The sequence below is a fragment of the Schistocerca cancellata genome, chromosome 8, assembly GCF_023864275.1.
Source record: "Schistocerca cancellata isolate TAMUIC-IGC-003103 chromosome 8, iqSchCanc2.1, whole genome shotgun sequence".
Classification (NCBI taxonomy): Eukaryota; Metazoa; Arthropoda; class Insecta; order Orthoptera; family Acrididae; genus Schistocerca; species Schistocerca cancellata.
The window spans coordinates 50,641,227-50,656,155 of NC_064633.1; the positions used below are offsets into that span (position 1 = coordinate 50,641,227).

General features: G+C 44.7%; 1 protein-coding gene across 1 annotated transcript in view; it reads left to right on the forward strand.

Moving 5' to 3' along the window:
- LOC126095333 (zinc finger protein GLI4-like) overlaps positions 1-14,929 on the forward strand; it is a 139,133-nt gene that overhangs the window by 57,697 nt on the left and 66,507 nt on the right. Inside the window, exon 3 of the mRNA XM_049910138.1 lies at positions 117-419. Within this exon, the coding sequence (XP_049766095.1) occupies positions 117-419 (303 nt within the window). The remainder of the gene's footprint in view (positions 1-116; positions 420-14,929) is intronic.

Below are 14,929 nucleotides of genomic sequence, written 5' to 3' on the forward strand. Positions count from 1 at the left end.
CGGTTTGCGGTCATCTCACCACACTTACAAAATAGGAAAACTTCCGTAACTGTCCTTTCAGTGAAAGGTAGTTTCCAAATATCTTTTAAAGAAAATTATATTTCTTTCTTTCACAGTGGCATCCCACTCGCACCACGCCGCCTGTCGCGCCATCACCACCGCTCCCGCCGCCACCGTCACGCCCAGCACCACCATCAAAGCTTCCAGTGGCCTTCCAGGAACTCCAGCCGCCCCACCCACCTCTGCTTCAGCCTCTGTACCCTCGCCAACAGCAGCCTACAGGCGTACCAGAATCTTCACAGAAACCTGCAGAACTGCCAGCAAATCAAGATTTAGCCTCTGTTACAGCCACCGACCAGCAGAGGAAACACAAGTGCGAAGACTGCGGCAAACACTTCAGCAGCAAGGCGTCTCTGAAGGTGTGTCTTCGCCGTATTGCGGCTACCTGTGATAAGGGCTTGTACCTGTAACTGCTTCTTCTTTTACTTTTATTTACTAGTAATGGACTCCCACACTAAACTTTACTTCGTTGGCAAAGTTACATTGATAAGATACATCTAAAATTTTCTGCATACACATAACACCGGAAATTTTTATAAATTTCGTAATTTTGTACAGTTATTGCCAGTAGAACTGATATGTTGCATGTCCTAGAAGACTTTATTACTGATTGGTTCCACAAGTTACAAGATATCTTCGAATTTATGGATTATGATAATCAGTTTTTAAACTTGTTAGCTCCATCATCACCAAATAAATATATAAGCTATGTAGTTAATTTCTCCTTCAAATTTGCTTCTATTTCTTTCCTACGTTATGATGTCGATTTCTTTAAACGTCCTATTTGTTCATGTTACACAAACACAGCTACATTATTTTGCTGCTAAGGTTTCTCGATGCACAAAGGTATTTGCAAGGAAGTCTCTCCCACATGGTGACATACGAAGACGGTGAGTGATGCTGCAACATCTACCTTCGTTAGTTTTGGCAAGATCGCGTGGATACTTTCTTGACTGAACGCGTATCTACGATAAAATGATTATTACTGTCTTTGGCGAGAAACTAACTTCAATCAAACTGCTTTTCAGGAAATTACAAATGAATTCGGAGCTGTATAGCAAGGAATATCCAGGTGGGACATGTATCCATGGGTGAATGAGGTGTCACAGACACTTCAATATTTACTAAATGGTTAAAATTTCATCATATTTATTTTCACTGTTTGCAGTACTGATAGCTTCATACGAAACTTTTCTATATTTGTGTGTAACTGTTCCACAGTTCTATCGTACTGTGATCACTGGCTGGAGTCCCTAGTTCAATTACGTTTTGGCTGTTAGGAGGTTAGTAGCGTCGTGACAAGTGTATCGAGTCTCATGGCAGGTTTTCCGAGACCTGGGACGGATTTCAGTGTGTGGCGACTAAAAAGATCTCATATATTAGATTTACTCACAATCTTCGATTTTCAGTCATAACCGATAGCGGCGTCCGATATGTTGTAGTATGTGCGCGATCGCTTCCAACATAGAAAATGCACGTAAGAAAATTAGACTTGGTATAATGCCCTGCCTGGCGCTACCGCAACTTCGGCTTATTGGCTCAGTTCACATGAATCTTTCTTAATTATTACATCGATTCAAGTTGGTTTACAAAATACTACGCAAAAAAGATTATTGTCTTTCCTAGTAATACAGAAATATAAGTATTTTAATGAATCGTTCACTTCCATTTTTTAAGAAATGAAATTAATGCTAACGTGTACAGAGCTGAAATGGGTACATGAATGGATATCTCCTCATCATATACTCATTACAGTAACAATGTGTCCTAGACATAACGGTGATATGATTCAATTTTGGGAACTAACGCTCAATGGGATTCAAAAAATATACAGTCGAAGCAAGTGATAAAAATCTCCGCCAGGTCACCACCATGTGAATTACCCATAGCTAAGCCATCTGGCTATGAGTGGAATTTGTCGCTTAAGGGACAGGCATTGGAAAACAAAAACAGTTCTAGTAACTCAGTTAATTCTAAAACCTCAGCGTGGGAAAGTTTATTATGGGCCAATAAATTTTCTATAATAACATCAAGAGTTTCATTAATTGCTATGCAAGGGTAGAAGTTGACAGTATCCAGTGAAACTGAACAGGTGCCACGGGCTACATGAAGGTTTCTGATTTTGTCCGTCAATTAACTTTATACACACATCGTCCTGGGAAACGTATAAGCTTCTTTTAATTTTTATTTAAAAATCTATTAAGTTCATGGTTAGGTCTGGTACATTATTCACAATCGCCTCAATACGAAAAAATGCCTTACGTAACTTCAGTTGAGGTCTACGATTTGGTATTTTTGGATTCATCGTAATAACGTTTTTCGTCTCAAAATCGCTTTCAAACAATAAGTTACAGTTTTTGAAAAATACCTTTATGTATGAAACTCACTCACCAGATTGCTTTTGATCTTAAGTGCTGCCGTGACTTTGAAGAAATTTTTAATTTTCGTTATGTAATCTGTGCCAGAAAGAAGAACCACAGAATAAAGTTTATCTAATTTCGTCAAAATAACATGCTTGTCATAGAGCTTTCATTAAGGTGCTTTAAAATGCAATTGCTGTCTATCAGTAAAAGAAATCTAGAATAGGGCCAGTGGTGTACTTACATGTTTCGTGCAGGAATGTTGGCAGTATTTGCTGTGAGGTAAGATGGGAGCAAAAGAAGGAGTGTCGGCTGATTATATTACGCAGCCAATGAGAGAGTATTATGCAGACGACGTGTTTCGATGTAATACGTTCGGAAGAAACGGTGAAGCATTGCATAAACGAGGACTGTAGATTTAATTGCTGCTTGTTTGAGTCGTAACTATTGAAACTATGCTGGTAGGTGCAAACGACAGACAGCGTCACAACCCATGATATATTCGAAAAAACAGTGAAATACTTCTCTGCTTTGTGTTGCTACGCAATCGATCTGCGTCAGAGCACTGAATGAGTGCATCTATGTTTGTTAATAAAATCATGGGAGAAGATAGGTGGTACACTGTTCTTCAATTAAATCATGGGAGATGATAGGTGGAACACTGTTCTTTAATCAAATCATAGACCAACGTAGGAGGAACACTGATTTTTAATTAAATCATGGGAGAAAGTAGAAGGATCAATGTTTATTAAAACATCGAACATGCTACTCTGTTATGAATAAACACTGATCCACGTACCTTCTCCCATGATTTGCTTAAAAAACTTTGATCAACTTACTCAGTGTGCTTTCGCAAATCGATTGCATAGTCATTTCACCACCACATTTGATACATTTTCGTGTCTCTGCAATTAATCCACGAGACAAGCACCAACCAGCGGCGTCACCGTGCAGAACTAAATCATTTGAATCAGTTTTAGAGCACTCGCTACCATAATCAAAAAATATTTCTCCCGAAACTCAATAACGCACCGAAAATAGTAAACAACACAATGGTTTCAATTACGCCACTAGAAATACTTTACCTCTGATCTCGCCTCTCGTTGGTTATGTCAAAGAATCATCCCACTGGCTATGTGTAACTGACACGTTGCCAACCTATGAGCAGTATAAAGCAGCACCGTGACTGCCGCTGGCCCTGATCTAGGCTAAGCCCTGTCTGTAATATTCATGGGTAAAGTGTTGAAGCCGTCCGCTTTGGCCGAGCGGTTCTAGGCACTTCAGTCTGGAACCACGCGACCGCTACGGTCGCAGGTTCGAATTCTGCTTCAGGCATGGATGTGTGTAATGTCCTTAGGTTAGTTAGCTTTAAGTAGTTCTAAGTTCTAGCATTTTTAAAGATTAACTACACGATCTGCAGAATTATGAATGTTTGTATTGTGGCAAGCATCATATTTGTTGTAATCACACAGTCTGGACAATTTACATTCCAATCCATGAAAAACCTTATTTTTTCATGCACAATAGCATAACAAATTACTAACCCTACAGAAGTCTACCTGAGGACTCAACTGCGCTAAAGAACAGTGAAGATCGAACCCTTCCTGAATCATAATGATTTTTATCCTGTTCAAGTGGCACTTGAAACCTATGTATTATGATCCGAAAATTTTCTGAACGAATTTTACAGATAATTTTTGCATAGTTTGTATAACAGTGTAAGATAAACATTTCCTTTTATGACGCTCTTTCATGAACGCCTTTATCCTAGAAATACACCACAACATCACCCCATTCCCAGCCCTAAGAGGAAGCAATTGTATTACTTGATGGAGAAATACATTCACGGGAGAGGTAGGCGACTGTTCAGATGAACACAACTTTGGAATCTGGAAAGTTCTTGATCACACACTTTTTAATTAAGTATTACACATTTCAGAATTTCATCATTAGAAAGAAGGCTCAGGAAAAGGTGAAAGAAGGGAATAACGATAGCAGCAACACACGTACTCACAGAACTATGCATATTACTGATCCATACACAAAATTTTCAATTTGTATTTTGCTTACATTTAAATCAAACTTTAGGCTAACGAAAATGATAACATGGACTGAATGTAATATACACTCCTGGAAATTGAAATAAGAGCACCATGAATTCATTGTCCCAGGAAGGGGAAACTTTATTGACACATTCCTGGGGTCAGATACATCACATGATCACACTGACAGAACCACAGGCACATAGACACAGGCAACAGAGCATGCACAATGTCGGCACTAGTACAGTGTATATCCACCTTTCGCAGCAATGCAGGCTGCTATTCTCCCATGGAGACGATCGTAGAGATGCTGGATGTAGTCCTGTGGATCGGTTTGCCATGCCATTTCCACCTGGCGCCTCAGTTGGACCAGCGTTCGTGCTGTACGTGCAGACCGCGTGAGACGACGCTTCATCCAGTCCCAAACATGCTCAATGGGGGACAGATCCGGAGATCTTGCTGGCCAGGGTAGTTGACTTACACCTTCTAGAGCACGTTGGGTGGCACGGGATACATGCGGACGTGCATTGTCCTGTTGGAACAGCAAGTTCCCTTGCCGGTCTAGGAAAGGTAGAACGATGGGTTCGATGACGGTTTGGATGTACCGTGCACTATTCAGTGTCCCCTCGACGATCACCAGTGGTGTACGGCCAGTGCAGGAGATCGCTCCCCACACCATGATGCCGGGTGTTGGCCCTGTGTGCCTCGGTCGTATGCAGTCCTGATTGTGGCGCTCACCTGCACGGCGCCAAACACGCATACGACCATCATTGGCACCAAGGCAGAAGCGACTCTCATCGCTGAAGACGACACGTCTCCATTCGTCCCTCCATTCACGCCTGTCGCGACACCACTGGAGGCGGGCTGCACGATGTTGGGGCGTGAGCGGAAGACGGCCTAACGGTGTGCGGGACCGTAGCCCAGCTTCATGGAGACGGTTGCGAATCGTCCTCGCCGATACCCCAGGAGCAACAGTGTCCCTAATTTGCTGGGAAGTGGCAGTGCGGTCCCCTACGGCACTGCGTAGGATCCTACGGTCTTGGCGTGCATCCGTGCGTCGCTGCGGTCCGGTCCCAGGTCGACGGGCACGTGCACCTTCCGCCGACCACTGGCGACAACATCGATGTACTGCGGAGACCTCACGCCCCACGTGTTGAGCAATTCGGCGGTACATCCACCCGGCCTCCCGCATGCCCACTATACGCCCTCGCTCAAAGTCCGTCAACTGTACATACGGTTCACGTCCACGCTGTCGCGGCATGCTACCAGTGTTAAAGACTGCGCTGGAGCTCCGTATGCCACGGCAAACTGGCTGACACTGACGGCGGCGGTGCACAAATGCTGCGCAGCTAGCGCCATTCGACGGCCAACACCGCGGTTCCTGGTGTGTCCGCTGTGCCGTGCGTGTGATCATTGCTTGTACAGCCCTCTCGCAGTGTCCGGAGCAAGTATGGTGGGTCTGACACACCGGTGTCAATGTGTTCTTTTTTCCATTTCCAGGAGTGTAGATCTCATCTCACATAGGTATATATGACAGTGTCATTGTATATTTGAAGTGAACTAGTGCCAAACTGGCCGTGACAACTAAGCCATCTAACAAGGGAACCTCCCCATCGCACCCCCCTCAGATTTAGTTATAAGTTGGCACATTCGATAGGCCTTGAAAAACTAAACACAGATCAATCGAGAAACCAGGAAGAAGTTGTGTGGAACTATGAAAAAATAAGCAAAATATACAAACTGAGTAGTTTATGTGCAAGATATGCAACATCAAGGACAGTGCGAGCTCGAGAGCGCCGTGGTCTCGTGGTTAGCGTGAGCAGCTGCGGAATGAAAGGAGCGTGAAGTCTTCCCTCGGCTGAAAAGTTTACTATCTTTATTTTCTGTTCACTGAAATAAGTTTAATGTCTGTGTTTTGCGACCGCACCGCAAAACCGTATGATTAGTAGACGAAAGGACGTGCCTCTCCAATGGGAACCGAAAACATTTGTCGCAAGGTCATAGGTCAACCGATTCCTCCACAGGAAAACACGTCTGATATATTCTATACGACACTGGTGACGGCTTGTGCGTCACATGAAAGGAATATGTTGTCGACTCACCTAACTTGTACACTTGGCGAATGGGTAAAAAGATTCTTCTACCTTGCCCGATTTAGGTTTTCTTGTGGATGTGATAATCACTCCCAAAAAAGTGATGAAAACATAAGCGTTTGTCACATAAACTGAAAATAAAGAGTTAAACTTTTCACCCGAGGGAAAGGTTGAACCAAGGACCTCGGGTTCCGCAGCTGCTCACGCTAACCACGGGACCACGGCGCTCTGGAGCTCACACTCTCCTTGATGTTGCATATCTCCACATAAACTACTCAGTTTGTATATTTTGCTTATTTTTTCATAGTTACACACAGTTTCTTCCTGTTTTCTCGATTGATCTGTGTTCAGTTTTTCAAGGCCTATCCACTGTGCCAACTTATAACTAAATCTGAGGGGGGTGCAATGGGGAGGTTCCCTTGTAAGAAGTAATCGAAGACTGGTAGGTGGCGATCGCATTGGCCATAGCAATGAAATCAGTGAGAAACTTTACCGAGAAACAACGTAGAGGAACATACTTCATGTCACAACATCGTGGACAACACCGCAGAGATACTTTAGTGCTACACATATAGAGAAGAGCCTCATACTGACATCAGATAAAATTTATATAGCATTAAATTTGTATCATAAGGCAATAATTGGTAATAATTGTTCCGTCTCTAATTATAAATTTAATAGACATTTGAATATAGGAATTAAAACGACATTACCACTTTTCCAAATGCTTTTTGTGTGAATGATTCCTGTGAATTGATGGACACAACCCAGCCCTTCATTTAACAAATGATACCGGTTTAGCTTCACTGGATATTGTCAACTTGTACTCATTTATACAAATTAATGGAACTCTTGATACATTTAGGAAGAATGAGCAATGAGCTGTTGGCGCTGAAAAGTCAAGTGTTCAGTCAGGACACGCAGAGCGTGCCAAGTGCAATGGCGCTGCGCTAGCTGGCTTATAATGTGCTTTCCCATGGCGAGGCTGAGGAATTAATTAAATTAATAGAATTGTCTCGGTCTTTCAATGCCGTTACCCTTAATGACAAAACTCTACTCACAGTGACTGTCTTAGCTACGGGGTAAGTCACTTTCTGCTATCGTGGCACGTACTTTTGTCGCGCACTTGAAATGCACATATTATGTTTTGTGTCTGACAAATATATATGACGATGAGGAGAGGTGGGCTGTCGTCATAGGAAAACTGGACAAGAGCAGAAATGACTAACATACAAAATAACAACAAATATAATCCAGAACGAGATTTTCACTCTGCAGCGGAGTGTGCGCTGATATGAAACTTCCTGGCAGATTAAAACTGTGTGCCGGACCGAGACTCGAACTCGGGACCTTTGCCTTTCGCGGGCAAGTGCTCTACCAACTGAGCTACCCAAGCACGACTCACGCCCAGTCCTCACAGCTTTACTCCTGCCAGTACCTCGTCTCCTACCTTCCAAACTTTACAGAAGTTCTCCTGCGAAACTTGCGGATCTAGCACTCCCGAAAGAAAGGATATTGCGGAGACATGGCTTAGCCACAGCCTGCGGGATGTTTCCAGAATGAGATTTTCACTCTGCAGCGGAGTGTGCGCTGATATGAAACTTCCTGGCAGATTAAAACTGTGTGCCGGACCGAAACTCGAACTCGGGACCTTTGCCTTTCGCGGGCAAGTGCTCTACCGACTGAGCTACCCAAGCACGACTCACGCCCCGTCCAGCTCTCAGTGTCAACAAGGAAGAGGATCTCTGAACTAAACGCGAATGATGGTGTCAGAGCTATAACTAGGGGGCGTCTGCGTAGAATCACGTACCGAAGAGGCTCGAAGTGCGAGTGGGGTATCTGGCTGCCACTGGCAGACCTATATGGCAGCGGCAGGGACTGCTCGTAGTACCAAGCCACTTGAGGTGTGGCGCACTCCATTGGATCCATCAGACCTGCATGACTGCTGTTGGTGTCTGATGGAAACTTGCAATTATGATGCCAACTTTGATGCCCATTGGGATGGTATTGATAACGTGATACCACATCCCTTCCCCAAAGCCTCCTCACTGTCGTTGCGTAGTGTAACTGAGCGAACGGAGATGGTGTGCGAGGTCTGGATGGAGGTGGTAATGAGGAGATGGGAACTGAAATTAAGGCCGATGCCGAGCACTTGCCCACACCCCAGTATGTGTCCTGAGGCCACCTGGGAACACCATCTGAAAAACCGGGCAGAGAGCATGCACCCATAATCAGAAGCGGAGTAGCAAATAAAGACAGAGGCGTCTCGACAACTGCAGAGGGATCTGAGGAAGCACCTGGGACAGTCAACGGGAAGACAGGCCCATTCCAGGAATCAGCATGGTTTTCGAAAGAATCAGCATGGGTTTCGAAAAAGACGGTCGTGTGAAACCCAGCTCGCGCTATTCGTCCACGAGACTCAGAGGGCCATAGACACGGGTTCACAGGTAGATGCCGTGTTTCTTGACTTCCGCAAGGCATTCGATACAGTTCCCCACAGTCGTTTAATGAACAAAGTAAGAGCATATGGACTATCAACCAATTGTGTGATTGGATTGAAGAGTTCCTAGATAACAAAACGCAGCATGTCATTCTCAATGGAGAGAAGTCTTCCGAAGTAAGAGTGATTTCAGGTGTAACACAGGGGAGTGTCGTTGTACCGTTGCTATTCACATTATACATAAATGACCTTGTGGGTGACATCGGAAATTCACTGAGGCTTTTTGCGGATGGTGCTGTGGTATATCGAGAGGTTGTAACAATGGAAAATTGTACTGAAATGTAGGAGGATCTGCAGCGAATTGACGCATGGTGCAGGGAATGGCAACTGAATCTCAATGTAGACAAGTGTAATGTGCTGCGAATACATAGGAAGAAAGATACTTTATCATTTAGCTACAATATAGCAACTGGAAGCAGTTAATTCTATAAATTATCTGGGAGTAGGCGTTAGGAGTGATTTAAAATGGAATGATCATATAAAGTTGATCGTCGGTAAAGCAGATGCCAGACTGAGACTCATTGGAAGAATCCTAAGGAAATGCAATCCGATAACAAAGGAAGTAGGTTACAGTACACTTGTTCGCCCACTGCTTGAATATTACTCAGCAGTGTGGGATCCGTACCAGTACCCTAAAGTTTCGAGAACATACCTTCACCGAAGAGTCAAGCAGTATATTGCTCCCTCCTACGTATATCTCACGAAGAGACCGTGAGGATAAAATCAGAGAGATTAGAGCCCACACAGAAGCATACCGACAATCCTTCTTTCCATGAACAATACGAGAGTAGAATAGAAGGGAGAACCGTTAGAGGTACTCAGGGTACCCTCCGCCACACACCGTCAGGTGTCTTGCGGACTATGGATGTAGATGTAGATGTAGATGTAGATAGGGTTGATAGAAGAGATAGAGAAGACCCAACGGAGAGCAGCGCGGTTCGTTACAGGATCATTTAGTAATCGCGAAAGCGTCACGGAGATGACAGATAAACTCCAGTGGAAGACTTTGCAGGAGAGACGTTCAGTAGCTCGGTACGGGCTTTTGTTGAAGTATCGAGAACACACCTTCACCGAGGAGTCAAGCAGTATATTGCTCCCTCCTACGTATATCTCGCGAAGAGACCATGAGGATAAAATCAGAGAGATTAGAGCCCACACAGAGGCATACCGACAGTCCTTCTTTCTACGAACAATACGAGACTGGAATAGAAGGGAGAACCGATAGAGGTACTCAAGGTATCCTCCGCCACACACCGTCAGGTGGCTTGCGGAGTATGGATGTAGATGCTGATTCCCAGATGACGGTGGCTGTCGAGACATCGATGGTCTAGAAAGGGCGTCGATTTCCATCGGCTCCAGGACCAGCATTGATGGAGCAGGGCCTGCAGGAGCCGGATGCAGTGAGGGATGTTGCGTCCAGGCAGGCAGGGGATCTGAAAGCACAAAGCCTGTGGCAGGACCACAAAATTCACATGTGGCATCTAACAAGGGAACCTCCTCATCGCACCCCCCTCAGATTTAGTTGGCGCAGTGGATAGGCCTTGAAAAACTGAACACAGATCAATCGAGAAAACAGGAAGAAGTTGTGTGGAACTATGAAAAAATAAGCAAAATATACAAACTGAGTAGTTCATGCGCAACAGAGGTAACATCTAGGATAGGGCGAGCTCAGGAGCGCCGTGGTCCCGTGGTTAGCGAGAGCAGCTGCGGAGCGAGAGGTCCTTTGTTCAAGTCTTCCCTAGAGTGAAAATATTTTTTTTTTTATTTTCACACAATTATTATCTGTCCGTTCGTCCGTCCGTTGCGAGGTAACTGCGCCGTAGTATGGGGACGCTACACCTAAACAAACATCGAAACACACTTTTTTGGGAGTGATTATTACATCCACAAGAAAACCTAAATCGGGCAAGGTAGGAGAATCTTTTTGCCCATTCGCCAAGAGTACAAGTTAGGTGGGCCGACAACATATTCCTGTCATGTGACGCACATGCCGTCACCAGTGTCGTATAGAATATATCAGACATGTTTTCCTGTGGAGGAATCGGTTGTCCTATGACCTTGAGATCAAATGTTTTCGGTTCCCATTGGAGAGGCACGTCCTTTCGTCTGTCTACTAATCGCACGGTTTTGCGGTGCGGTGGCAAAACACAGACACTAAACTTACTACAATGAACAGAGATGTCAGTGAACGAACGGACAGATCAAAACTTTGCGAAAATAAACTTTTCACTGGAGGGAAGACTTGAACCAAGTACCTCTCATTCCGGAGTTGCTCACGCTAACCACGGGACCACGGCGCTCCTGAGCTCACCCTCTCCTTGATGTTGCATGTCTGTCGCATGGACTACTCAGTTTGTATATTTTGCTTATTTTTTTTTCATAGTTCCACACAACTTCTTCTTGTTTTCTCGATTGATCTGTGTTCAATTTTTCAAGGCCTATCCACTGTGCCAACTTATAACTAAATCTGAGGGGGGTGCGATGGGGAGGTTCCCTTGTAAGCAATCCTCTCGGCCCCTGCAGTAGAAACATAGAAGAAGGCGTATAATGATGCCTAAGGTCCAAGCGTCTCTATCCGTCTTACAATCTGTAAAAGAACGAATCGTTAGTCTGATGTACTGCCTGTCTGGGTGGAGTGGGCGCCGCCTGCTGTGGCGGGTGCAGCAACTAAAGCAAGGTGATGGTCCATCACGGGGCTGGGAGCGGTAGGAAGACAAGAGCAGCAACAGAGCTTGATCTCATGTGTTGGAGGCACGACATTTGTCCATGTGTTCCATAAATGTTCTACAAAACGTTCTGTTTCGGCTTTTAATTGCAGGCAGAATGTTGCCTTCGTGATCTGCCTGATGCCAGATGTGATACGAAACTGTTCAAACTGTGGTCCATTGTCAGTGACAATCACTTCAGGCAAGCCCTCAAGGAAACATATCGGTGACAAGGCCAGTATTGTGCAACGAGCCGTAGTAGTGTGCATAAGAACCACAGAGGGAAATTTGCTGCGAGCACAACAACAATGAGTTAGGCTTGGCGCTGATAAGTCAAGTGGTCAGTCAGGACACAGAGAGCGTGCCAAGTCCAATGACGCTGCGGCAACTGCTTTGTGTGAAAGATGCCTCAGTCACCTTGGTGTAGCAAACGAATCATATAAAGCTGGAAAGCCTAGGGCACCACAAACGTGACAGCTCATTATTGATGCAAATCAGAATGATACATTGGTGACCTGCAAGAGCGTGCCGATGGGCTAAATGTACACGAACCACAGAGCTACAAATGGGTCCCGCTGAAAGTCGCCAATCAGTGCGAATGTTGTTGTTGTTGTTGTTGTTGTGCTCTTCAGTCCTGAGACTGGTTTGATGCAGCTCTCCATGCTACTCTATCCTGTGCAAGCTTCTTCATCTCCCAGTACCTACTGCAACCTACATCCTTCTGAATCTGCATAGTGTATTCATCTCTTGGTCTCCCCCTACGATTTTTACCCTCCACGCTGCCCTCCAATACTAAATTATATACATTATTAAACCTACTCCTGCATTACCCCTATTTGACTTTGTGTTTATAACCCTGTAGTCACCTGACCAGAAGTCTTGTTCCTCCTGCCACCGAACTTCACTAATTCCCACTATATCTAATTTTAACCTATCCATTTCCCTTTTTAAATTTTCTAACCTACCTGCCCGATTAAGGGATCTGACATTCCACTCTCCGATCCGTAGAACGCCAGTTTTCTTTCTCCTGATAACGACATCCTCTTGAGTAGTCCCCGCCCGGAGATCCGAATGGGGGACTATTTTACCTCCGGAATATTTTACCCAAGAGGACGCCATCATCATTTAATCATACAGTAAAGCTGCATGCCCTCGGGAAAAATTACGGCCGTAGTTTCCCCTTGCTTTCAGCCGTTCGCAGTACCAGCACAGCAAGGCCGTTTTGGTTATTGTTACAAGGCCATATCAGTCAATCATCCAGACTGTTGGTCTTGCAACTACTGAAAAGGCTGCTGCCCCTCTTCAGGAACCACACGTTTGTCTGGCCTCTCAACAGATACCCCTCCGTTGTGGTTGTACCTACGGTACGGCTATCTGTATCGCTGAGGCACGCAAGCCTCCCCACCAACGGCAGGGTCCATGGTTCATGGGGGGAATGTAGTGCAACAAAATCTCCGAATCAGGATCCGCTGCTGTGGCCTGGGTAATTTTCGGGTGATGAAGCAGGAGGCTGTGCAAAACATCTGTGTTCCGTGCGTCAATGCAGCAATAAGAAGTAGAGGACTCGTCGAATGCGAGTTCAGCCCAACAGGGATGTGAGAAAGAGCATCTGTGTTGGCATGCTTAGATGTGGGTCGATTTTGACAGCAGAAGAGCCCACCGTTGCAGCTTCTGCATTGTGTAAGCTGGCACTAACTGAGAAGGGCTAAGCAAAGATTGTAGAGGTTTATGATCGATCACCAAGTAAAATTTTTTGCCAGAAACATACTGGTGAAACTTAGTGACACTATAGACATTGGCGAGAGCCTCCTTTTCAATATGCAAAGAATTGCATTGAGCTTTCTTGAACCACTTAGAAGCGGAGGCCGTCGGCCTGCCAACAGAACCGCACTATGTGACAAAACTTCCCCGATGACGTAAGAGTACGCGTCCACAGCCAAGACGACTGGTTTGTGATGATGATGATGATGTTTAGTTTGTGGGGCGCTCAACTGCGTGGTTATCAACGCCCGTACAATTTCCCAACCTTTGCTCAATCCAATTTCGCCACTTTCCTGGATGATGATGAAATGATGAGGACAACACAAACACCCAGTCATCTCGAGGCAGGTGAAAATCCCTGACCCCGCCGGGAATCGAACCCGGGACCCCGTGCTCGGGAAGCGAGAACGCTACCGCGAGACCACGAGCGGCGGACATACGACTGGTTTGTGTGGATCGAAGTGAACAATGTATCTGTTACGAAGCAGAGTATGTTTCAGCTTCTGCAAATCAGTCTGGCACTTGCGAGCAGACAAACGGAACGTTTTTCCTGCGCAAACGATGCCAGAGAGCTGTGACTTGAGCGGCGTTGGGAATAAACCGTATGTAATACGTGAGCTTCTCTACCACAGACTGTAATTCTCGCACACTGTGTGGAGGTGCAAGGCCACAGACAGCAAGCAAATGTGTTTGTAATGGGTGAACGCCCTGGCCATTAATGAGATGTCTTAAGTACTAAAGTTCAGTCTGAAAAAACACACGTGTCTCTTCTACATTTGAGAGCAGCTGCAGACAACACTTGAAGCAGTTTGTGAAGATTGATTGCTGAGGTGTTCTTCAGGAGTGCGACCTGAGGCAGCAACATCATAAATGCGCACACTCGTAACTTATAGCTTACATAGGTATATTCTGGGAGATATTATAGGTTAATACATATATTGCACAAAAATTAAACGATATGTATAAAAATCTTGAGTAGGTCTTCTGTCGATAGATTTTCTACACCTATTTTAACATGTTTTACAAACTTTCAAGAGAAAAACTACTTTGAGTAACTGGGTTGACTTAAGCAAAGTGCACTTCCATTTTCTGTGCCAACAACAGGTAATTTTCTTTTTTTATTCTGAAAATGTTGATGCGTTTTGAGTTCTAATTAGTCATCTATTTCCATAAATATGTTGTCTACGAATGATTTCCATATGTGTTACGCTTATTACAGTGTGTCTTCCCAAGCTAATTTTTTTTATTTGTCACTTGTATTGTGGCGTAAATTACATGTTACAGAGTCAACTATAGTCTTATAATGTTTTGTGCTCTCTTCACAGCATAGGATAGCCACTGCACTAGTATATAGGGTAAAAATCTGTTGCTAGCATCTTGTCAGTTGCTATGCACTATCTGTCATACC